This window comes from Crinia signifera, chromosome 6, assembly GCF_055691185.1.
Source record: "Crinia signifera chromosome 6, ASM5569118v1, whole genome shotgun sequence".
Lineage (NCBI taxonomy): Eukaryota > Metazoa > Chordata > Amphibia > Anura > Myobatrachidae > Crinia > Crinia signifera.
This window is the reverse complement of record NC_139222.1, coordinates 290,082,011-290,109,374: the sequence shown is the minus strand read 5'-3', so window position 1 is coordinate 290,109,374 and position 27,364 is coordinate 290,082,011. Positions and strand designations below refer to the sequence as shown.

Sequence of the window (27,364 nt, the reverse complement as noted above, 5' to 3'; positions counted from 1 at the left end):
ATGACCCAGGGACAATGTCTGAGCATTTGCCTAGGCTGCTAATCCCCAAAACCTTTCTTCACCCCACCCTCACCCATGATACTTGACTTATTTACTTGCACCCAGTACCAGTGATCGGTAAGTTTAACTCCATCTGATCTTGTGCGCCTTCTTTGTGACCCCTAGTCATCTGATCCATGCAGTAACTGAGATGCCTGCCAAGACTTCACTTTACAGGTCCGATAACCGGGTTGCAGAAAACACGGTTGTCCACCTGTCAACTGACCCTGGGTGCAGGAAAGTGTTGTTTTTGTTCTTTTTTCAATCTGTGATAATCCTGTGGTCTATCAGCCACATAAGGATGGTTGCAGAAGCCTACTTCATGTTCTGCTTTCCTAGCAGGCAGGGATGGCTGAGCTTCAATAGGTGAAATAGGGGGAAGCCCTAATAGCGCCATCTTAACAAGGCTTTATTATCACAGGGCTCCCTCCAGTGCTTTTACCCAATTTTGTTTTAGTAATTTTGAGCAGATCACACTCCTGTAATGCTAAAATAATATGAAAGGGCTGTGAAAATGCATGAATTAATATTATTTTAGTAAACAAATATGCCCGTCAGAAACCAAATATGCCCGTCAGAAACCAAATATGCCCGTCAGAAACCTGTAGCACTGTAATAATGATGTGCTTTTATAACGTGCAACACGCATTGGGCCTGATTCAGCCAGGTGTTGAAATAGGCCCCTAATCGCCTCCTTTGCCCCATTCTGTTGTACAGGCTGTGAAAGTAGTAACACTGGACAGATAGCGTTTGCATAATGGGTCTTTATTTAATAACACATTCAATAAAATTCACATATTTAACAAGAGTTAAGGGTCTGGAGAACCTTTTCTTTAACAGTTCCACTGCCGCAGAATTTGTTCCTGTAGAAGAGAAGAATAAGAATTGTTATATGTGTCCTAGCAGACGAGTAACGTGAGTCATGTACATTATAGCGGCCCCAGGGGGCCAGGCACAGCTGCAATGTGTGCTGGAGAACGTATACTACAGCTATGGTGGCAGGTACTGCAGCAGGAACCATGGCACCAGGGGTGGACTATAGCACAGGGCTAACTACCCAGGGGGCAAGGCACAGATGCAATGTCTGCTGGAGAACGGATACTACAGCTATGATAGCAGGTACTGCAGCAGGAACCATGGCACCAGGGGTGGACCATAGCACAGGGCTAACTACCCAGGGGGCAAGGCACAGATGCAATGTCGGCTGGAGAACGGATACTACAGCTATGATAGCAGGTACTGCAGCAGGAACCATGGCACCAGGGGTGGAATATTGCACAGCACAGGGCTAACTACTACTAACATGGCATCTGCCCTCTATTCAACTTGGCAGATCCTGAGGATAAAGTGAATGGAAAAGGGTGGGTATAATCCATGATGGAGATATGATGGACGGAAGACCCCTTTACAAGCTCCAAGTTTAGTTTCCATGTACTGTACAAACATAAGAAAATCTGTCCCAGTCCCTGAGGAACCACAGACACGTTGGAGGTGGATCTAGGAAACCAGTGATTAATTATCCCCCTCCCTACTAGAGTGACTCCTGCCCATGTGCACGGCCGCAGCCATGCAGATAGGGGGAAATCCATTCCGAATCACCCAACATTGAATGGTTCCCCCGTCCCCATGTGCAGAGATGGGTAAGTCCATACCTCCCAACTGTCCTGCAGGAACGTCACATTTTTGGGGGCTTTCCCACACCCGCCCAGTAATAGCAGTGTGTCCCCCCCCCCGGACAGCATCTATTCATGACCCCACAGGGGCAAAACCGGGGCCATGGCCTCATGGGAGCATTGCGAGTGTAAGCCATGCCCCCTCCCTCTAGGCCACACCCCCAAAATATTCAGCCGCGCCAGTGTCACGCACCAGCATCCCTCCCCCTACCTCCACAAAGTTGGGAGGTATGGGTAGGTCTAGACTTACTCTAAAAGCCTTGAGGAGATCGGGGCCGCTGCTGACATCAGCGGCCCTCTGTCCCAACCGCTCGGCCCATCTGCGGTTTTTCACAGCACTCCAAGAAAAGGGCGAGGGGTCGCCCACAAATGATGCTGCGTTTACTGGTCATCAGTGTCTGGCCACACATAGGGCTTTGTACCCATAGTCTTCCAAAAATCGTCAGGAGTGTGAATTCACATACCTGCGTCAGAATCTATATCAGCCCCATAATGATGTCTGGGAATAAATAAGACATAATTTACAGGGCCACTGGCATGTGGGTGGGGCCTGGTAATATGTGTACTGGCGGTTATGCTCATCCTTGTGAAGGTGGGTCTATGAATGGCTGAGCATAGAAATGCCATTGGAAGCAGGTAACAGGGCGGCGAGTGTTACCTCTATGGTGGGTACCCTATGTGCGGTAAGTCCCAGCACAGGGCAATGACCCCTATATAACACAAGTAACACACATATGGTACAGAGCAGTGGTGGGTGAGTGGCACCTCTATGGTGGGTACCCTATGTGCGGTAAGTCCCAGCACAGGGCAATGACCCCTATATAACACAAGTAACACACATATGGTACAGAGCAGTGGTGGGTGAGTGGCACCTCTATGGTGGGTACCCTATGTGCGGTAAGTCCCAGCACAGGGCAATGACCCCTATATAACATAAGTAACACACACATATGGTACAGTGCAGAGCGGTGGTGGTGGGCGAGTGGCACCTCTATGGTGGGTAGTCGGTGTGGTATACATACGTCTTTCCGTCTTTTCCATACTGCACAGTAATAGATGAGGCCCCGATCGATATTATATCAATAACGTTATTATTCCAGACAAACTTGGCGCTGCTGAGGTTTCCGACGTAGTTATCCGCATCGATGTATGCGGTGTACGCGTTCTTGACATTAAGGTATCCGCTGTGGATAGAAGACAGAGATATAATATGGCATTTGAGTGTCTTTTCTACCCACTAATGCCCCTAGATGTGAGATGAACTTTATGAGACTTCCCAGCAGGTACTGCAGGAGTGGCAGGCTGTTCTGGTACTTCTAGTTCCCCTGCAGCCATAGAGCTGTAGGCTGTATACCTCAGGATAGTATTGCCGTTCTCCATAAGCAAATGAATGGCAAGTGGCTCAAAGTATGACAGCAATGGTATATAATACTAATTACTAGAGATGCCACCGTACCATGCAGCGTACGGAACAGAGCGGAGCCCATGCCCAGTGGTGGCCGCTTCTTATAGACTGGACCAGAGAGCAACTGCCAGGAAGAAGAGACAGGAGCCTAACCATGATGGGGGAGAATGTGATCAGAATCACTTTATTGCCCAGTATATCATTGCATACCAATACACAATACACGAGGAATTTGTTTCTGATAACCACTGCTCCCATACAGTATACATACAGAACAGACCAAAACCAAACAGGACCAATGAACATGGGGGAGGGCATTTTTCTAGTTACTCTGGGTACATGCTCTATTTAGTTGCAAATAGGGTGGAATAACTGTCCACTGAATTTATTAGGAAAGTTGCGTTGGGAAAAAAACCGGCATGCACAGAGAGGGTACCGGGTGTGCCCAGGCACCCTCTAATGCCCAACACACGCACCCCTTGTCTGTGGCAGCCCCTACAAAATGACTTCCACCTTGGAGGAGACATTAAGGACCTCTAGTGATCTGTCTCCTCAGCGGCCATCTTTGGAGGGGCCGCCGCCTACAGAATGTGTGTGCGCCGCCCACTGAGGGTAAGAGACTAGATGCGGTGGTCAGAGGAGATCCATTGGCAATGAGCAGGTATCCCCTCCTTACCCTGGCAACAAGCATGCAAGTCTCCTTGGCAATGAGCATGCAAGTCTCATTGGCAACGAGCATGCAACCCCCCTTGGCAATAAGCATGCAAGTCCTCTTGGCAACCAGCATGCAAGTACCCTTAGGAATGAGCATGCAACCCCTCCCCTTGGCAAGCAGCATGCAAGTCCCCTTGGCAACGAGCATGCAAGTCCCCTTGGCAATGAGCATGCACGTCCTCTTGGCAACCAGCATGCAAGTCCCCTTGGCAACCAGCATGCAACCCCTCCCCCTGACAACAAGTATATAACTCCTCCCTGGTAGAGAACATATAACTGTTCCCCTGGCAACGATCATGTAACACCCCCCCATCCGACAATGAGCAGGTAACTGCCCCTAGCAACTAGCACTGTCCCTATTTCTAGTGTGAGTGGAATGATTATTTTGTGAGCCCAAATATATAAATAACTCACCTATTTAGTTTGCATTGATGCCCAGTAGGCGGTGATTGACACGCCCCAATGGTGCACCCCCTAAGAAAATGGGCTGCACGCGCCTATGCCCACTGTGATCGGGACAGTTGCAAGGAAAACTCAATTCAATACAAACATATTCAATACAAACATTTCATTATCAAATCAAAATGTCAGTAGGATTCGGAATGCACCAATCACTTACCTGAAGATCTGATACTGGCGGGTGTTACCACCAGACCCATACAAAGCAACATGGAAATATCCCTGTACATTCAGAGTACCGGTGAGCTGCACGGTGACCTTGTACCTCCAGCCTGGGAATAACACATGATACAGACAGTCAGTGGCGGATTCCGGGGGGGGGGGGGGGGGGTTTGCCCGGGCACATACAGGCTCCCTCAATCCATGTGGCATAATGTGTAGGGGGCAAGTACAATGTGGTCTACTATTTTGTTGCATAATGCGTAGAAGTGGTATATGGTGTGGTACACAACACTCACGGACATGCCCCCTTTTGAGTGGCCACGGCCTTCGGCGCGCACACAACTACATCCTTCACTTTTGGTGGGCCTATTTATAATCCAATTCCCGCTCTGCTCTCCTCCTCCTCCTCCTCTCTCTCTCTCTGTGTGTCTCTAAGCGGGAAAACTGGCACCACTAACCCCCCCCCCCTCCCCTTCCCATCCCCTATCATGGTGCCCCCACGTCATTTTCTCCTGGATCCGCCCCTGCAATGTAAGTATCAGGGAGGTATGTCTAGTTCTGTCATTGGGGGATGGACGTTTGACCGTACGGATCTGAGAGGATCACATGACGTCAGGGCCCGCCCCCATTTTGGCCATCACCGTATAGATGCATGGAAGCGGGTCTGTAAGTGTACACATCCGCTCGCATCCGTTGGGTGGGCGTGCTTTCGGTGGGGGGGCGTTTACCTGCTCGATAGGCAACTAATATACGCAGCCTGGCAAGCAGGACTGAATTACCCCCTTAGTGCTATTCATTTTTATTTATAAAGTTTGCCCCAATATTGCAGCAGCTACATCTGTATGTGTAAACTGGCGTGGGTCATCGCTGCGCGCTCACGTGTGCTTGGCTTGATTACCTTATTCTCTCGTTGGTAACTACATCACACTACCATATGCCGTGGGACACTTTGGGCTACATGCGCAGTAAACTTTTAGTACATGCGCGTCGGCTCCGCGTCCACCTCTGAGTTAGGATGTGTGACCTGCAGTCCATGGATCTCCCCGAGAGCTACTAATATCCTTATATACTACAATACCAATGGGGGAGATGTATGAAGCGGTCATAAGAATGGAGGCGTGACCAGTGGAGAAGTTGCCCGTGGCAACCAATCAGCTTTGAGGTAATATTTATCAGGTACATTCTATGAAATTATAGTTAGAAGCTGATTCGTCCCTGCCCCCACATAGCAAAACACACTTCTGGCTTTCACAAACTTACGTGAGAAGTTGGCGACATCTCCGGTATTGAAATAAAACTTCTGGCTGGATGAAGTGACTCCACTGTAGGTATCAGCGTAGTGCCCCATTAATGGACATCCGTTACTAGGGCAGGGGAAGCCTCCACCCTACGAGACACAGGGGATATTTACATTATGAACAGCTGAAATGACAATCCATTGGGCAATTTCCAGATATGAAGATGCAATCTTTAGATGGAAAAATCTGCCGATCACTGAAATAAATCTGTAATGTGTGGGCAAAGTCAGATAGATTGTAAAATCCATTTATCTGGCCCAAAAATCCCTGGATCTGGAAATCCATTAATTGTGATTGCTGATGTATGGGTCCCATAACTCTGTCTGGTCGCTTGTACAGGCAACATGACCCCAGAGGAGAGCGAGGTTTGAATTGATCCCTTTATAGGAAAAACACTGGTACTTGTGTAATAGCACGGCGCCCGTTACGTAGTTAGCGTAGCGTCCCTGTCAGAATCAGCGTAGTATTTGCGCGGCCAGCGTAGTCAGCCAGAAGTAGCGTAGTGTTCCCGCTATCGTAGTAAGCGTCCCTATCAGAAGTAGCATAGTGTTCCGGCATCCAGCGTAGTCAGCGCCCTGTCAGATATGTGTTTCTGAAACACCCCCACTATCCAAGCCATCCCGATGCGTGGCGAGCGAGGTGGCGAGCGAGGTGACGAGTGACGCGTCCCCCCGACCTGTTCATACCCCCACTATCCACGTCGGCATGGAGTTGATCTTATAAAGTGTGGCGAGCCCGAAGCATGGCGAGTGCAGCGACGCGGAATACATGTACAGTAATCCGTGTCCACTCGCCACACTTTATAAAATCAACTCCACACCGATATGGATAGTGGGGGTATAAACAGGTCGGGGGGTGTGTAACTCGACCGCTCGCCAAGCTTCGGGCTGGCGTGGATAGTGGGAGTTTGAAAAGGAGGCTCTCCCTGAAGCAGACACGGGCAGGTTTGCCGTACCCTGCCGCAATAATACTGAGACGCAGGAGCGTCTCAGGAGCACCTGCATCTCAGACAGATGTAGCGCCTCTCTGCCAGGCGCCCGCATGATCCCCTCACCGCCGGCGTCCGCCAGCGCAGGGGACCTGGAGATTACTGGCGCTGTGTGAGAGGCGCCCACTAGGCTTGCCAGGGACGCCGGGGACAGAGCAGGGCTGCCGCGGAGTCACGACGCTAAGTACGCTGAGCAGCTGTTGGGCTGCCGCGGAGTCACTACGCTAAGTACGCTGAGCAGCTGTTGGGCTGCCGCGGAGTCACTACGCTAAGTACGCTGAGCAGCTGTTGGGCTGCCGCGGAGTCACTACGCTAAGTACGCTGAGCAGCTGTTGGGCTGCCGCGGAGTCACTACGCTAAGTACGCTGAGCAGCTGTTGGGCTGCCGCGGAGTCACTATGCTAAGTACGCTGAGCAGCTGTTGGGCTGCCGCGGAGTCACTATGCTAAGTACGCTGAGCAGCCGTTGGGCTGCCGCGGAGTCACTATGCTAAGTACGCTGAGCAGCCGTTGGGCTGCCGCGGAGTCACTATGCTAAGTACGCTGAGCAGCCGTTGGGCTGCCGCGGAGTCACTACGCTAAGTACGCTGGGCAGCCGTTGGGCTGCCGCGGAGTCACTACGCTAAGTACGCTGGGCAGCCGTTGGGCTGCCGCGGAGTCACTACGCTAAGTACGCTGGGCAGCCGTTGGGCTGCCGCGGAGTCACTACGCTTAGTACGCTGAGCAGCCGTTGGGCTGCCGCGGAGTCACTACGCTAAGTACGCTGGGCAGCCGTTGGGCTGCCGCGGAGTCACGACGCTAAGTACGCTGAGCAGCCGTTGGGCTGCCGCGGAGTCACTATGCTAAGTACGCTGAGCAGCTGTTGGGCTGCCGCGGAGTCACGACGCTAAGTACGCTGAGCAGCCGTTGGGCTGCCGCAGGGTCACTACGCTAAGTACGCTGAGCAGCTGTTGGGCTGCCGCGGAGTCACTATGCTAAGTACGCTGAGCAGCTGTTGGGCTGCCATGGAGTCACTACGCTAAGTACGCTGAGCAGCTGTTGGGCTGCCGCGGAGTCACTACGCTAAGTACGCTGAGCAGCCGTTGGGCTGCCGCGGAGTCACTACGCTAAGTACGCTGAGCAGCCGTTGGGCTGCCGCGGAGTCACTACGCTAAGTACGCTGAGCAGCCATTGGGCTGCCGCGGAGTCACTACGCTAAGTACGCTGAGCAGCTGTTGGGCTGCCGCGGAGTCACTACGCTAAGTACGCTGAGCAGCTGTTGGGCTGCCGCGGAGTCACTACGCTAACTACGCGGAGCAGCTGTTGGGCTACGCTGACAGTGTAGCTTAGCCTACGCTGAAAACGTAGTGTAGCCAGGCGCTGTGCTATTACACAAGTACCAAAACACTTTCTTTGGTCAGCGGACAGACCTGTGGGGAGGAACTATTTTGAAAAAGATCTTAAAAAGTATATGTTATATACCCTTGTCACAATTCCCCCACCCAAATGTATGAAAGGGAAGTAATCCTATCCATCAAGCCAATCTAAACACAGTTCTACTGGATTACCAAGGCAGGAAGGACCTTAGTAAATCTCATGGCACTTTTGAAACAAAACTCATGGTATTTTTCTACTTGTACCAAGTGAGCAATTCAGTTATTAACATTAGAAGGGGATTTTAATCTCTCCCTCCCAGCGCAAGAGAACTGGTAAAATTACTACATCCGGCAAGACCTTAAATTTGCAGTCAATATGAGCCAAGGCCTTGCATAAAAGGTCCTGCAACTGAAGAGAAGAAAGGAAAGACGCAGAAAGACACCTGTTCTAGACCAGGGAGGAAGAGAACTGCACCATACAAGATAGGTACCAATATGCTCACTGGTGATTTATGGTAGGTGGGCCTGAGGTTCCTGCTGCTGAGATACAGCGTGTCGGGGGATGGAGTTGTTCCTTATGGCTACCCATATAGCAGTAGGACATCCATGTTTGGCTTCCTGCTAGACACGTGTCTGGAGAACTCAGACATTACTTGGGTGAGAGATTTAACACATGCTGGGTGGGCCGAACGCATGGGGGCATTTACTGGTGAGCGTAGACATTGGAACTTTACATTATGTGTTGCAGTAATCATTTCAGTGGCCCATTCATTGCCCATGCCCATATGATGACACATCTCCACGTATTTGCTGAGCCGCCTCCCAGCCAGTTCCCATTAACGCGCTGCACATTTTGGACTGTGTCTACCATGCGCCCCAATCTCATCTCTGACTTTACACATACGCTGTCCGGACACATGCCCACGTCATCCTAGATGCCAGCACAGAAGATAACATCCGCACCCCTGTACCTGACATCTGAGCATCAGGCCCAATGTGAACTTACTGATGCGAATGAACTGTACCCGGAGGCGGGGAACCCAACGAAACCATCGCGGTTGGTGATACTCTCTGTGTAATACTTGTAACTTCTCAGGTGGTTGCAGGCGACAAAGTCCCGGGTTCCTGTGGGCAAGAACGCACAATACACAAGTACACAACAGAGTCACACTACAAATAGGAGTATAATAATATAATAGTGTACATTATATATAGGAGTATAATACTATAACAGTGTACATTATATATAGGAGTATAATAATATAATAGTGTACATTATATATATAGGAGTATAATAATATAATAGTGTACATTATATATATAGGCAGTGGTCGAAGTGGGGCGGTATACGGGGGTATGGCATACCCCCACTTTAATCTGAAGATAAAAAAAAAAAGTTTTTTTCCCCCTCAGGATGCTCTCTGATCACTCAGCAGCACATATTGTGCTTTTGTAATACCCCTGTACAACGTGGCAGTCTGGCAGGGGACGTTGATGGACAGGGGGGTGTCCGAAGGTGCGCACTATATTCACTCTTTACTTTTCCATACCCCCACTTCAAAATTTCCATACCCCCACTTCAAAATTTCCACTTCGACCACTGTATATAGGAGTATAATAATATAATAGTGTACATTATATATAGGAGTATAATAATATAACAGTGTACATTATATATAGGAGTATAATAATATAATAGTGTACATTATATATAGGAGTATAATACTATAACAGTGTACATTATATAGGAGTATAATAATATAATAGTGTACATTATATATAGGAGTATAATAATATAATAGTGTACATTATATATAGGAGTATAATACTATAATAGTGTACATTATATATAGGAGTATACTAATATAATAGTGTACATTATATATAGGAGTATACTAATATAATAGTGTACATTATATATAGGAGTATACTAATATAATAGTGTACATTATATATAGGAGTATAATACTATAATAGTGTACATTATATAGGAGTATAATAATATAATAGTGTACATTATATATAGGAGTATAATACTATAATAGTGTACATTATATAGGAGTATAATAATATAATAGTGTACATTATATATAGGAGTATAATACTATAACAGTGTACATTATATATAGGAGTATAATAATATAACAGTGTACATTATATATAGGAGTATAATACTATAATAGTGTACATTATATATATAGGAGTATAATAATATAATAGTGTACATTATATAGGAGTATAATAATATAATAGTGTACATTATATATAGGAGTATACTAATATAACAGTGTACATTATATATAGGAGTATAATACTATAATAGTGTACATTATATATAGGAGTATAATAATATAATAGTGTACATTATATATAGGAGTATAATAATATAATAGTGTACATTATATAGGAGTATAATAATATAATAGTGTACATTATATAGGAGTATAATAATATAATAGTGTACATTATATATAGGAGTATAATAATATAATAGTGTACATTATATATAGGAGTATAATAATATAATAGTGTACATTATATATAGGAGTATAATAATATAATAGTGTACATTATATAGGAGTATAATAATATAATAGTGTACATTATATAGGAGTATAATAATATAATAGTGTACATTATATATAGGAGTATAATAATATAATAGTGTACATTATATATAGGAGTATAATAATATAATAGTGTACATTATATATAGGAGTATAATAATATAATAGTGTACATTATATATAGGAGTATAATAATATAATAGTGTACATTATATAGGAGTATAATAATATAATAGTGTACATTATATAGGAGTATAATACTATAATAGTGTACATTATATATAGGAGTATAATACTATAATAGTGTACATTATATAGGAGTATAATAATATAATAGTGTACATTATATATAGGAGTATAATACTATAATAGTGTACATTATATATAGGAGTATAATACTATAATAGTGTACATTATATATAGGAGTATACTAATATAACAGTGTACATTATATATAGGAGTATAATACTATAATAGTGTACATTATATATAGGAGTATAATAATATAATAGTGTACATTATATATAGGAGTATAATAATATAACAGTGTACATTATATAAAGGAGTATAATACTATAATAGTGTACATTATATAGGAGTATAATAATATAATAGTGTACATTATATATAGGAGTATAATACTATAATAGTGTACATTATATATAGGAGTATAATAATATAACAGTGTACATTATATAGGAGTATAATAATATAATAGTGTACATTATATATAGGAGTATAATAATATAATAGTGTACATTATATAGGAGTATAATAATATAATAGTGTACATTATATAGGAGTATAATACTATAATAGTGTACATTATATATAGGAGTATAATACTATAATAGTGTACATTATATAGGAGTATAATAATATAATAGTGTACATTATATATAGGAGTATAATACTATAATAGTGTACATTATATATAGGAGTATAATACTATAATAGTGTACATTATATATAGGAGTATACTAATATAACAGTGTACATTATATATAGGAGTATAATACTATAATAGTGTACATTATATATAGGAGTATAATAATATAATAGTGTACATTATATATAGGAGTATAATAATATAACAGTGTACATTATATAGGAGTATAATAATATAATAGTGTACATTATATAGGAGTATAATAATATAATAGTGTACATTATATATAGGAGTATAATAATATAATAGTGTACATTATATATAGGAGTATAATAATATAATAGTGTACATTATATATAGGAGTATAATAATATAACAGTGTACATTATATATAGGAGTATAATACTATAACAGTGTACATTATATATAGGAGTATAATACTATAACAGTGTACATTATATATAGGAGTATAATAATATAACAGTGTACATTATATATAGGAGTATAATACTATAATAGTGTACATTATATATAGGAGTATAATAATATAACAGTGTACATTATATATAGGAGTATAATAATATAATAGTGTACATTATATAGGAGTATAATAATATAATAGTGTACATTATATAGGAGTATAATAATATAATAGTGTACATTATATATAGGAGTATAATAATATAATAGTGTACATTATATATAGGAGTATAATACTATAATAGTGTACATTATATATAGGAGTATAATAATATAACAGTGTACATTATATATAGGAGTATAATAATATAACAGTGTACATTATATATAGGAGTATACTAATATAACAGTGTACATTATATATAGGAGTATAATAATATAATAGTGTACATTATATAGGAGTATAATAATATAATAGTGTACATTATATATAGGCGTATAATAATATAATAGTGTACATTATATATAGGAGTATAATAATATAATAGTGTACATTATATATAGGAGTATAATAATATAATAGTGTACATTATATAGGAGTATAATACTATAATAGTGTACATTATATATAGGAGTATAATAATATAATAGTGTACATTATATAGGAGTATAATAATATAATAGTGTACATTATATAGGAGTATAATAATATAATAGTGTACATTATATATAGGAGTATAATAATATAATAGTGTACATTATATATAGGAGTATAATAATATAATAGTGTACATTATATAGGAGTATAATAATATAATAGTGTACATTATATAGGAGTATAATAATATAATAGTGTACATTATATATAGGAGTATAATAATATAATAGTGTACATTATATATAGGAGTATAATAATATAATAGTGTACATTATATATAGGAGTATAATAATATAATAGTGTACATTATATATAGGAGTATAATAATATAATAGTGTACATTATATAGGAGTATAATAATATAATAGTGTACATTATATAGGAGTATAATAATATAATAGTGTACATTATATAGGAGTATAATAATATAATAGTGTACATTATATATAGGAGTATAATACTATAATAGTGTACATTATATATAGGAGTATAATACTATAACAGTGTACATTATATATAGGAGTATAATAATATAACAGTGTACATTATATATAGGAGTATAATAATATAATAGTGTACATTATATATAGGAGTATAATAATATAATAGTGTACATTATATAGGAGTATAATAATATAATAGTGTACATTATATAGGAGTATAATAATATAATAGTGTACATTATATAGGAGTATAATAATATAATAGTGTACATTATATAGGAGTATAATAATATAATAGTGTACATTATATATAGGAGTATAATAATATAATAGTGTACATTATATATAGGAGTATAATAATATAATAGTGTACATTATATAGGAGTATAATAATATAATAGTGTACATTATATAGGAGTATAATAATATAATAGTGTACATTATATAGGAGTATAATAATATAATAGTGTACATTATATAGGAGTATAATAATATAATAGTGTACATTATATATAGGAGTATAATAATATAATAGTGTACATTATATATAGGAGTATAATACTATAATAGTGTACATTATATATAGGAGTATAATAATATAACAGTGTACATTATATATAGGAGTATAATAATATAATAGTGTACATTATATATAGGAGTATACTAATATAACAGTGTACATTATATATAGGAGTATAATAATATAATAGTGTACATTATATAGGAGTATAATAATATAATAGTGTACATTATATATAGGAGTATAATAATATAATAGTGTACATTATATATAGGAGTATAATAATATAATAGTGTACATTATATATAGGAGTATAATAATATAACAGTGTACATTATATATAGGAGTATACTAATATAACAGTGTACATTATATATAGGAGTATAATAATATAATAGTGTACATTATATATAGGAGTATACTAATATAACAGTGTACATTATATATAGGAGTATAATTATATAATAGTGTACAGTACATTATTATTGAGCCATCTCATATCGCCATCTAGTGGCTGAAATCTTAATAGTTTCAATAGTAAATCCAGAATCATGAGAGGGATTATTTACATCGGGCTTGTTCTTGTGTTGTGTCCTGGAATGGCCGAGAAGGTGCTGAAATTGGGAGGTGCTCCTGGCCCCCGACAGAGTGGGCAAGTCTCCTGCATCCTGCCTCTACCTGCTGCTCAGGGCGGACCCAGCGAGTCATCTTCACTATGTCCACCCCGCAGCTCCACCCTCTGCCAGCTACCATGCAGGACCAGTCAGGAAATGTGTCAGCAGTGTGCCGACACAAGCACAGCAGTAAGCGGTTCCGGTGTCGGCCACTGCGCATTAGCTGGAGTCACAACCATTGTTTACTGATGGTAAGAGGGAATCGGGCATGGGTCGACAAGCATAAAGGTTGACATATGGTGAGGTCCACAGATGCATTAGGTTGACAGTCAAAAGATTGACATGGGGTTTTTAAAAATAATTCTGACAATTGCACACACTATTTCATTCCCCTACCGCGCCCTAGTGGATGGTAGGGAATGAAATGTCACCTGTCGGCACATGTCGGCTCCAAAAAAAACGTAAAAATAAAAATTAAAAATTCCCATGTCGACTTTTTGCGTGTAGCAATCTAATGACCCTGTCGAACTAACCCCATGTCAACCTTCAGGTGTGTCGACCTTGTCGCATGTCAGTGATCAGTGGTCGTTGACCTAGCTTCCGTATCCCAAGGGAATCCCCTACTGGCTCAAGCCAATCTGTGATCGCTTACTGTGGGCTGCTAGGCGTATCATCAGGTCACAATGACAATTACGGATCTTATGATTAGTTCTAATTTCTTTTGGTTCATTGTGGATATTATAACTATTACTAAATAATTTACCCCCCCCCCCCTTCATCTACATGGCGCAGGCTGTAATACTGCAGCTATTGTGTGTTTGAAATAGAAAATCTATATATGTATAAATAATATACATTTCCCCTTTTGGTTCCTTGAGACAAAAGTATTTCATGTATGTATGTATGTATGTTCTGTCTATGTGTGTTCTGTGTGTGTGTGTTCTGTGTATGTGTGTTCTGTGTATGTGTGTTCTGTTTATGTGTGTTCTGTGTATGTGTGTTCTGTGTATGTGTGTTCTGTGTATGTATGTTCTGTCTATGTGTGTTCTGTCTATGTGTGTTCTGTCTATGTGTGTTCTGTGTATGTATGTTCTGTGTATGTATGTTCTGTGTATGTATGTTCTGTGTATGTGTTCTGTGTATGTATGTTCTGTGTATGTGTGTTCTGTGTATGTATGTTCTGTGTATGTGTTCTGTGTATGTGTGTTCTGTGTATGTGTGTTCTGTGTATGTGTGTTCTGTGTATGTGTGTTCTGTGTATGTGTGTTCTGTGTATGTGTGTTCTGTCTATGTGAGTTCTGTGTGTGTGTGTTCTGTCTATGTGTGTTCTGTCTATGTGTGTTCTGTCTATGTGTTCTGTGTGTGTGTGTGTGTTCTGTGTGTGTGTGTTCTGTGTGTGTGTGTGTGTGTTCTGTGTGTGTGTTCTGTGTGTGTGTGTTCTGTGTATGTGTGTTCTGTGTATGTGTGTTCTGTGTATGTGTGTTCTGTGTATGTGTGTTCTGTTTATGTGTGTTCTGTGTGTGTGTGTTCTGTCTATGTGTGTTCTGTCTATGTGTGTTCTGTGTATGTGTGTTCTGTTTATGTGTGTTCTGTGTATGTGTGTTCTGTGTATGTGTGTTCTGTGTATGTGTGTTCTGTGTATGTGTGTTCTGTGTATGTATGTTCTGTGTATGTACGTTCTGTGTATGTGTTCTGTATGTATGTTCTGTGTATGTGTTCTGTGTATGTGTGTTCTGTGTATGTATGTTCTGTGTATGTATGTTCTGTGTATGTATGTTCTGTGTATGTGTGTTCTGTGTATGTGTGTTCTGTGTATGTGTGTTCTGTGTATGTATGTTCTGTGTATGTATGTTCTGTGTATGTGTGTTCTGTGTATGTATGTTCTGTGTATGTGTTCTGTGTATGTGTGTTCTGTGTATGTATGTTCTGTGTATGTATGTTCTGTGTATGTGTGTTCTGTGTATGTGTGTTCTGTGTATGTGTGTTCTGTGTATGTATGTTCTGTGTATGTGTGTAACACCGCAGGGGACGCAGCATACGGGAGGACGGGATCGGACGACCAGGGCGTGATTGTGCTCCTCCCCACCACTATTTAGTGCCTGGAAGCTGCTTATTCTACAATAACACTTTATATGGACTCATATTGGGATAGCTGATGGTGTATCAGGATGTGTATGTCCCTATAGACAGAACACCATAATAATAATAATATCTGCTACAGGTCATTAATAACCCTTATAGCCGATACCGACAGGACAGCGGGTTCTGTATAGTCCTGTACAGCTGCCGCACTCAGTTACCTTGCCAAATACCATCCAGGTCTATGATCTGAGACAGCGCGTTCTTCTTACATCCTGGCATGGCCTCTCCTCCATTGGGAAAGAAATCCAGGTGACCGGACAGCTGGCTGGTTCCTAAACCTGCAATGTGCAACAATACGGCTTTTATTCCCGTACATAGCGGACCCATTATTCCCGTACATAGCGGCCATTATTCCCGTACATAGCGGACATTATTCCCATACATAGCGGCCATTATTCCCGTACATAGCGGCCATTATTCCCGTACATAGTGGGCCAATATTCCCATACATAGCGACCATTATTCCTGTACATAGCGGCCATTATTCCCGTACATAGTGGGCCAATATTCCCATACATAGCGGCCATTATTCCCATACATAGCGGCCATTATTCCCATACATAGCTAACATTATTCCCATACATAGTGGTCCATTATTCCTGTACATAGCGGCCATTATTCCTGTACATAGCGGCCATTATTCCTGTACATAGTGGCCATTATTCCTGTACATAGCGACCATTATTCCTGTACATAGTGGTCCATTATTCCCATACATAGCGGCCATTATTCCCATACATAGCGGCCATTATTCCCATACATAGTGGTCCATTATTCCTGTACATAGCGACCATTATTCCCATACATAGCGGCCATTATTCCCATACATAGCGACCATTATTCCCATACATAGCGGCCATTATTCCCATACATAGCGGCCATTATTCCCATACATAGCGGCCATTATTCCCATACATAGTGGGCCATTATTCCCGTACATAGTGGGCCATTATTCCTGTACATAGCGGCCATTATTCCCGTACATAGCGACCATTATTCCCATACATAGCGGCCATTATTCCCATACATAGCGGCCATTATTCCCTTACATAGTGGTCCATTATTCCTGTACATAGTGGGCCATTATTCCCGTACATAGTGGGCCAATATTCCCATACATAGTGGGCCAATATTCCTGTACATAGCGGCCAATATTCCTGTACATAGTGGCCATTATTCCCATACATAGCGACCATTATTCCCGTACATAGCGTCCATTATTCCCGTACATAGTGGGCCAATATTCCCATACATAGTGGGCCAATATTCCTGTACATAGCGGCCATTATTCCCGTACATAGCGTCCATTATTCCCGTACATAGTGGGCCAATATTCCCATACATAGTGGGCCAATATTCCTGTACATAGCGGCCATTATTCCTGTACATAGTGGCCATTATTCCCATACATAGCGACCATTATTCCTGTACATAGTGGCCATTATTCCCGTACATAGCGTCCATTATTCCTGTACATAGCGGCCATTATTCCCATACATAGTGTCCATTATTCCTGTACATAGCGGCCATTATTCCCATACATAGCGGACATTATTCCCATACATAGCGGCCATTATTCCCATACATAGTGTTCCATTATTCCTGTACATAGTGGCCATTATTCCCATACATAGCGGACATTATTCCCATACATAGCGGCCATTATTCCCATACATAGCGGCCATTATTCCCATACATAGCGGCCATTATTCCTGTACATAGCGGCCATTGTTCCCATACATAGTGGGCCATTATTCCCATACATAGTGGGCCAATATTCCCATACATAGTGGGCCAATATTCCTGTACATAGCGGCCATTATTCCCATACATAGTGTCCATTATTCCTGTACATAGCGGCCATTATTCCCATACATAGTGTCCATTATTCCTGTACATAGCGGCCATTATTCCCATACATAGTGTCCATTATTCCTGTACATAGCGGCCATTATTCCCATACATAGTGTCCATTATTCCCGTACACAGCTGGCTATAAATTTTAATATTTTTTTTTTAAATGCAAACGTTCATGGCCGTCCGTAGGATCTGCAACTCTGATGTGAGGCGCATGGGAAAGCGACTCACATGGCAATCGCATGAGAAATGACATGCAATGTGCTTATTTCCATGCAATCCGTCACAACAATGCGGAATCGCATAAAACGTGGCCATATCGCACTAGAGGATGCCGCCTTTACAGATATTTTGGAAAGTGTATCTACAGTGCTTCTTGGATGTAGTAGATGTGATACTCTTAATGTGCACTCTGAGTGGTGTAGAGGAATCCTGGGATAAGAGCACCAGGGCAAATTATGCCATAAGTATTGTGGTAGGGACAGCATACTTCCACACGGGGGCGGATTGGCACGGCAGGAAAAGGGCCATTTTCAGGTGGGCTGGTCCAGATCTGGTCGCTGTCCCCCTGGCTGGGGGACCACGCTACCAGCAATTAGCGGCCGCAGTGACCAACTGTAGTGACTACATTGCGGCACAACACCTACTACTGTAGTGACTACATTGCGGCACAACATCTACTACTGTAGTGACTACATTGTGGCACAACACCTACTACTGTAGTGACTACATTGCGGCACAACACCTACTACTGTAGTGACTACATTGCGGCACAACACCTACTACTGTAGTGACTACATTGCGGCACAACACCTACTACTGTAGTGACTACATTGCGGCACAACATCTACTACTGTAGTGACTACATTGTGGCACAACACCTACTACTGTAGTGACTACATTGCGGCACAACACCTACTACTGTAGTAACTACATTGTGGCACAACACCTACTACTGTAGTGACTACATTGCGGCACAACATCTACTACTGTAGTGACTACATTGCGGCACAACACCTACTACTGTAGTGACTACATTGCGGCACAACACCTACTACTGTAGTGAGTACATTGCGGCACAACACCTACTACTGCAGTGACTACATTGTGGCACAACACCTACTACTGTAGTGACTACATTGCGGCACAACACCTACTACTGTAGTGACTACATTGCGGCACAACATCTACTACTGTAGTGACTACATTGCGGCACAACACCTACTACTGTAGTAACTACATTGTGGCACAACACCTACTACTGCAGTGACTACATTGCGGCACAACATCTACTACTGTAGTGACTACATTGTGGCACAACACCTACTACTGTAGTGACTACATTGCGGCACAACACCTACTACTGTAGTGACTACATTGCGGCACAACATCTACTACTGTAGTGACTACATTGCGGCACAACATCTACTACTGTAGTGACTACATTGCGGCACAACACCTACTACTGTAGTGACTACATTGCGGCACAACACCTACTACTGTAGTGACTACATTGCGGCACAACACCTACTACTGTAGTGACTACATTGTGGCACAACACCTACTACTGCAGTGACTACATTGCGGCACAACATCTACTACTGTAGTGACTACATTGTGGCACAACACCTACTACTGTAGTGACTACATTGCGGCACAACACCTACTACTGTAGTGACTACATTGCGGCACAACATCTACTACTGTAGTGACTACATTGCGGCACAACATCTACTACTGTAGTGACTACATTGCGGCACAACACCTACTACTGTAGTGACTACATTGCGGCACAACACCTACTACTGTAGTGACTACATTGCGGCACAACATCTACTACTGTAGTGAGTACATTGCGGCACAACACCTACTACTGTAGTGACTACATTGCGGCACAACACCTACTACTGTAGTGACTACATTGCGGCACAACACCTACTACTGTAGTGACTACATTGCGGCACAACACCTACTACTGTAGTGAGTACATTGCGGCACAACACCTACTACTGTAGTGAGTACATTGTGGCACAACATCTACTACTGTAGTGACTACATTGCGGCACAACACCTACTACTGTAGTGAGTACATTGCGGCACAACATCTACTACTGTAGTGACTACATTGCGGCACAACACCTACTACTGTAGTGACTACATTGCGGCACAACACCTACTACTGTAGTGACTACATTGCGGCACAACACCTACTACTGTAGTGACTACATTGCGGCACAACATCTACTACTGTAGTGACTACATTGCGGCACAACATCTACTACTGTAGTGACTACATTGCGGCACAACACCTACTACTGTAGTGACTACATTGCGGCACAACATCTACTACTGTAGTGACTACATTGCGGCACAACACCTACTACTGTAGTGACTACATTGCAGCACAACATCTACTACTGTAGTGACTACATTGCGGCACAACACCAACTACTGTAGTGACTACATTGAGGCACAACATCTACTACTGTAGTGACTACATTGCGGCACAACACCTACTACTGTAGTGACTACATTGCGGCACAACACCTACTACTGTAGTGACTACATTGCGGCACAACACCTACTACTGTAGTGACTACATTGCGGCACAACACCTACTACTGTAGTGACTACATTGCGGCACAACACCTACTACTGTAGTGACTACATTGCGGCACAACACCTACTACTGTAGTGACTACATTGCGGCACAACACCTACTACTGTAGTGACTACATTGCCGCACAACACCTACTACTGTAGTGACTACATTGCCGCACAACACCTACTACTGTAGTGACTACATTGCGGCACAACACCTACTACTGTAGTGACTACATTGCCGCACAACACCTACTACTGTAGTGAATGTCTAACAAGAGGAAGGTGTCAGATGGAAGCATTATAATTCCCCCCCACCAGGACACGTTCTGTTCTCTCTTACATACAAACCTAAATTAGGGATCATTGGGGCGGCATCTGTATGAATGATATCCACAAACTTGGCATCCGAAGGGTCAAGTCTGACCTCTGTTGGGGTCCCGAGGAAATAGGGTTCAGCTGGATCTAGTCCTGTGTGAGGACAGAGCTCAGGTCACTCAGAGGACATAGACAGAGAATACAGAGCACAGGTCACTCAGAGGACAGAGACAGAGAATGCAGAGCGCAGGTCACTAAGAGGACAGAGAACACAGAGCGCAGGTCACTAAGAGGACAGAGAACACAGAGCGCAGGTCACTAAGAGGACAGATAACACAGAGCGCAGGTCATTCATAGGACATAGAACGCAGAGTGCAGGTCACTCAGAGGACATAGACAGAGAATGCAGAGCGCAGGTCACTAAGAGGACAGAGAACACAGAGCGCAGGTCACTAAGAGGACAGAGAACACAGAGCGCTGGTCACTAAGAGGACAGAGAACACAGAGCGCAGGTCACTCAGAGGACAGAGACAGAGAACACAGAGCGCAGGTCAATAAGAGGACAGAGAAGAAAACACAGAGCGCAGGTCAATAAGAGGACAGAGAAGAGAACACAGAGCGCAGGTCACTCAGAGGACAGAGACAGAGAACACAGAGTGCAGGTCACTCAGAGGACAGAGACAGAGAACTCAGAGCGCAGGTCACTCAGAGGACAGAGAAGAAAACACAGAGCGCAGGTCAATAAGAGGACAGAGAAGAGAACACAGAGCGCAGGTCACTCAGAGGACAGAGACAGAGAACACAGAGTGCAGGTCACTCAGAGGACAGAGAACGCAGGTCACTAAGAGGACAGAGAACACGGAGCGCAGGTCACTAAGAGGACAGAGACAGAGAACACAGAGCGCAGGTCACTAAGAGGACAGAGAAGAGAACGCAGAGAGCAGGTCACTCAGAGGACAGAGAACGCAGAGCGCAGGTCACTCAGAGGACAGAGACAGAGAACGCAGAGCGCAGGTCACTCAGAGGACAGAGACAGAGAACACAGAGCGCAGGTCAATAAGAGGACAGAGACAGAGAACTCAGAGCGCAGGTCACTCAGAGGACAGAGACAGAGAACACAGAGTGCAGGTCACTCAGAGGACAGAGAACGCAGAGCGCATGTCAATAAGAGGACAGAGAAGAGAACACAGAGCGCAGGTCACTCAGAGGACAGAGACAGAGAACACATAGTGCAGGTCACTCAGAGGACAGAGAACGCAGAGCGCAGGTCACTAAGAGGACAGAGAACACAGAGCGCAGGTCAATAAGAGGACAGAGAAGAGAACGCAGAGCGCAGGTCACTCAGAGGACAGAGAACACAGAGCGCAGGTCACTTAGAGGACAGAGAACACAGAGCGCAGGTCAATAAGAGGACAGAGAAGAGAACGCAGAGCGCAGGTCACTCAGAGGACAGAGACAGAGAACACAGAGCGCAGGTCAATAAGAGGACAGAGACAGAGAACTCAGAGCGCAGGTCACTCAGAGGACAGAGACAGAGAACACAGAGTGCAGGTCACTAAGAGGACAGAGAACACAGAGCGCAGGTCAATAAGAGGACAGAGACAGAGAACTCAGAGTGCAGGTCACTCAGAGGACAGAGACAGAGAACACAGAGTGCAGGTCACTCAGAGGACAGAGACAGAGACACAGAGCGCAGGTCACTCAGAGGACAGAGACAGAGACACAGAGCGCAGGTCACTCAGAGGATAGAGACAGAGAACACAGAGCGCAGGTTACTCAGAGGACAGAGACAGAGAACACAGAGTGCAGGTCACTCAGAGGATAGAGACAGAGACACAGAGCGCAGGTCACTAAGATGATAGAGACAGAGAACACAGAGCGCAGGTCACTCAGAGGACAGAGACAGAGAACTCAGAGTGCAGGTCACTCAGAGGACAGAGACAGAGAACACAGAGCGCAGGTCACTCAGAGGACAGAGAACACAGAGCGCAGGTCACTCAGAGGACAGAGACAGAGACACAGAGCGCAGGTCACTCAGAGGACAGAGACAGAGAACTCAGAGTGCAGGTCACTCAGAGGACAGAGACAGAGAACACAGAGCGCAGGTCACTCAGAGGACAGAGAACTCAGAGTGCAGGTCACTCAGAGGACAGAGACAGAGACACAGAGCGCAGGTCACTCAGAGGACAGAGACACAGAGCGCAGGTCACTCAGAGGACAGAGACAGAGACACAGAGCGCAGGTCACTCAGAGGACAGAGAACTCAGAGCGCAGGTCACTCAGAGGATAGAGACAGAGAACACAGAGCGCAGGTCACTCAGAGGACAGAGAACGCAGAGCGCAGGTCACTCAGAGGTCAGACACAGAGACACAGAGCGCAGGTCACTCAGAGGACAGAGAACGCAGAGCGCAGGTCAGGAAGTGACAGTCACACCACATATGTCAGTACTGCATGGGTTAATAATGTGTCAATCGTACCAGTTATTCTTCCAATGCCGCTGCGCCTCTTCCCCACCTCTCCAGCAGCGTGAGCCCCCAGACTGTGGCCGATTACATGGACATTCGCTGGAGAGTAGCCAAAGTTGCTCTAGAAACCAAAAATAAGAACAATAATCACATTTAATAATCTGTATAAGTGGAAGAGAAAGGACGGAGAGGTCACATGGAGGGATATGACCCGGCCAGTGTGATCAGCTGTGTGTGTATAATGGACCCGGCCAGTGTGATCAGCTGTGTGTGTCTGATGGACCCGGCCAGTGTGATCAGCTGTGTGTGTATAATGGACCCGGCCAGTGTGATCAGCTGTGTGTGTATAATGGACCCGGCCAGTGTGATCAGCTGTGTGTGTCTGATGGACCCGGCCAGTGTGATCAGCTGTGTGTGTCTGATGGACCCGGCCAGTGTGATCAGCTGTGTGTGTCTGATGGACCCGGCCAGTGTGATCAGCTGTGTGTGTATAATGGACCCGGCCAGTGTGATCAGCTGTGTGTGTCTGATGGACCCGGCCAGTGTGATCAGCTGTGTGTGTATAATGGACCCGGCCAGTGTGATCAGCTGTGTGTGTCTGATGGACCCGGCCAGTATGATCAGCTGTGTGTGTAATGTAACCGGCCAGTGTGATCAGCTGTGTGTGTGTATAATGGACCCGGCCAGTGTGATCAGCTGTGTGTGTATAATGGACCCGGCCAGTGTGATCAGCTGTGTGTGTGTAATGGACCCGGCCAGTGTGATCAGCTGTGTGTGTCTGATGGACCCGGCCAGTGTGATCAGCTGTGTGTCTGATGGACCCGGCCAGTGTGATCAGCTGTGTGTGTCTGATGGACCCAGCCAGTGTGATCAGCTGTGTGTGTATAATGGACCCGGCCAGTGTGATCAGCTGTGTGTGTATAATGGACCCGGCCAGTGTGATCAGCTGTGTGTGTATAATGGAATCAGCCAGTGTGATCAGCTGTGTGTGTGATGGACCCGCCAGTGTGATCAGCTGTCTGTGTGTCTGATGGACCCGACCAGTGTGATCAGCAGTGTGTGTGATGGACCCGCCAGTGTGATCAGCTGTGTGTGTGATGGACCCGGCCAGTGTGATCAGCTGTCTGTGTGTCTGATGGACCCGGCCAGTGTGATCAGCTGTGTGTGTGTCTGATGGACCGGCCAGTGTGATCAGCTGTGTGTGTATAATGGACCCGGCCAGTGTGATCAGCTGTCTGTGTGTCTGATGGACCCGGCCAGTGTGATCAGCTGTGTGTGTCTGATGGACCCGGCCAGTGTGATCAGCTGTGTGTGTCTGATGGACCCGGCCAGTGTGATCAGCTGTGTGTGTATAATGGACCCGGCCAGTGTGATCAGCTGTGTGTATAATGGACCCGGCCAGTGTGATCAGCTATGTGTGTGTGATGGACCCGGCCAGTGTGATCAGCTGTGTGTGTACGATGGACCCGGCCAGTGTGATCAGCTGTGTGTGTCTGATGGACCCGGCCGGTGTGATCAGCTGTGTGTGTGTGATGGACCCGGCCAGTGTGATCAGCTGTGTGTGTATGATGGACCCGGCCAGTGTGAGCAGCTGTGTGTGTATGATGGACCCGGCCAGTGTGATCAGCTGTGTGTGTCTGATGGACCCGGCCGGTGTGATCAGCTGTGTGTATAATGGACTCGGCCAGTGTGATCAGCTGTGTGTGTATAATGGAACCGGCCAGTGTGATCAGCTGTGTGTGTATAATGGACCCCGCCAGTGTGATCAGCTGTGTGTGTGTATAATGGACTCGGCCAGTGTGATCAGCTGTGTGTGTATAATGGCACCGGCCAGTGTGATCAGCTGTGTGTGTATAATGGAACCGGCCAGTGTGATCAGCTGTGTGTGTATAATGGACCCGGCCAGTGTGATCAGCTGTGTGTGTGTGATGGACCCGGCCAGTGTGATCAGCTGTGTGTGTATAATGGAACCGGCCAGTGTGATCAGCTGTGTGTGTATAATGGAACCAGCCAGTGTGATCAGATGTGTGTGTGTGTATAATGGAACCAGCCAGTGTGATCAGCTGTGTGTGTATAATGGACCCGGCCAGTGTGATCAGCTGTGTGTGACTGATGGACCCATCCAGTGTGATCAGCTGTGTGTCTGATGGACCCGGCCAGTGTGATCAGCTGTGTGTCTGATGGATCCCGGCCAGTGTGATCAGATGTGTGTGTACGATGAACCCGGACAGTGTGATCAGCTGTGTGTGTATGATGGACCCGGCCAGTGGGATCAGCTGTGTGTGTGTGTACGATGGACTCGGCCAGTGTGATCAGCTGTTTTTGTATGATGGACCCGGCCAGTATGATCAGCTGTGTGTGTCTGATGGACCCGGCCAGTGTGGTCAGCTGTGTGTGTCTGATGGACCCGGCCAGTGTGATCAGCTGTGTGTATCTGATGGACCCGGCCAGTGTGATCAGCTGTGTGTGTCTGATGGACCCGGCCAGTGTGATCAGCTGTGTGTGTCTGATGGACCCGGCCAGTGTGATCAGCTGTGTGTGTCTGATGGACCTGGCCAGTGTGATCAGCTGTGTGTGTCCGATGGACCCGGCCAGTGTGATCAGCTGTTTGTCTGATGGACCCGGCCAGTGTGATCAGCTGTGTGTGTCTGATGGACCTGGCCAGTGTGATCAGCTGTGTGTCTGATGTACCCGGCCAGTGTGATCAGCTGTGTGTGTCTGATGGACCCGACCAGTGTGATCAGCTGTGTGTGTCTGATGGACCCGGCCAGTGTGATCAGCTGTGTGTGTCTGATGGACCTGGCCAGTGTGATCAGCTGTGTGTGTCTGATGGACCCGGCCAGTGTGATCAGCTGTATGCGTCTGATGGACCTGGCCAGTGTGATCAGCTGTGTGTGTCTGATGGACCCGACCAGTGTGATCAGCTGTGTGTGTCTGATGGACCCGGCCAGTGTGATCAGCTGGATGTGTCTGATGGACCCGACCAGTGTGATCAGCTGTGTGTGTCTGATGGACCCGGCCAGTGTGATCAGCTGTGTGTGTGATGGACCCGGCCAGTGTGATCAGCTGTATGCGTCTGATGGACCTGGCCAGTGTGATCAGCTGTGTGTGTCTGATGGACCCGGCCAGTGTGATCAGCTGTATGCGTCTGATGGACCTGGCCAGTGTGATCAGCTGTGTGTGTCTGATGGACCCGGCCAGTGTGATCAGCTGGATGTGTCTGATGGACCCGGCCAGTGCGATCAGCTGTGTGTTTGTCTGATGGACCCGGCCAGTGTGATCAGCTGTGTGTGTGATGGACCCGGCCAGTGTGATCAGCTGTGTGTGTCTGATGGACCCGGCCAGTGTGATCAGCTGTGTGTGTCTGATGGACCCGGCCAGTGTGATCAGCTGTGTGTTTGTGATGGACCCGGCCAGTGTGATCAGCTGCGTGTGTCTGATGGACCCGGCCAGTGTGATCAGCTGTGTGTGTCTGATGGACCCGGCCAGTGTGATCAGCTGTGTGTTTGTGATGGACCCGGCCAGTGTGATCAGCTGTGTGTGTCCGATGTACCCGGCCAGTGTGATCAGCTGCATGTGTCTGATGGACCCGGCCAGTGTGATCAGCTGCGTGTGTCTGATGGACCCGGCCAGTGTGATCATCTGTGTGTGTCTGATGGACCCGGCCAGTGTGATCAGCTGTGTGTGTGTCTGATGGACCCGGTCAGTGTGATCAGCTGTGTGTGTGTCTGATGGACCTAGCCAGTGGGATCAGCTGTGTGTCTGATGGACCCGGCCA

General features: G+C 44.7%; 1 protein-coding gene across 2 annotated transcripts in view; it reads right to left on the bottom strand.

The window, feature by feature from the left end:
* Window positions 1-788: 788 nt before the first annotated feature.
* Window positions 789-27,364, bottom strand: part of LOC146009480 (pancreatic triacylglycerol lipase-like) — a 57,350-nt gene continuing 30,774 nt past the window's right edge. For both annotated transcript variants that reach the window (XM_083149904.1, XM_083149906.1), the window contains 8 exons: window positions 23,599-23,707; window positions 21,154-21,273; window positions 16,503-16,622; window positions 9,098-9,216; window positions 5,713-5,839; window positions 4,451-4,562; window positions 2,735-2,896; window positions 789-902 (listed from right to left, as the gene is read on the bottom strand). In XM_083149904.1, the coding sequence (XP_083006030.1) occupies window positions 839-902; window positions 2,735-2,896; window positions 4,451-4,562; window positions 5,713-5,839; window positions 9,098-9,216; window positions 16,503-16,622; window positions 21,154-21,273; window positions 23,599-23,707 (933 nt within the window). In that variant the 3' untranslated portion in view covers window positions 789-838. The remainder of the gene's footprint in view (window positions 903-2,734; window positions 2,897-4,450; window positions 4,563-5,712; window positions 5,840-9,097; window positions 9,217-16,502; window positions 16,623-21,153; window positions 21,274-23,598; window positions 23,708-27,364) is intronic.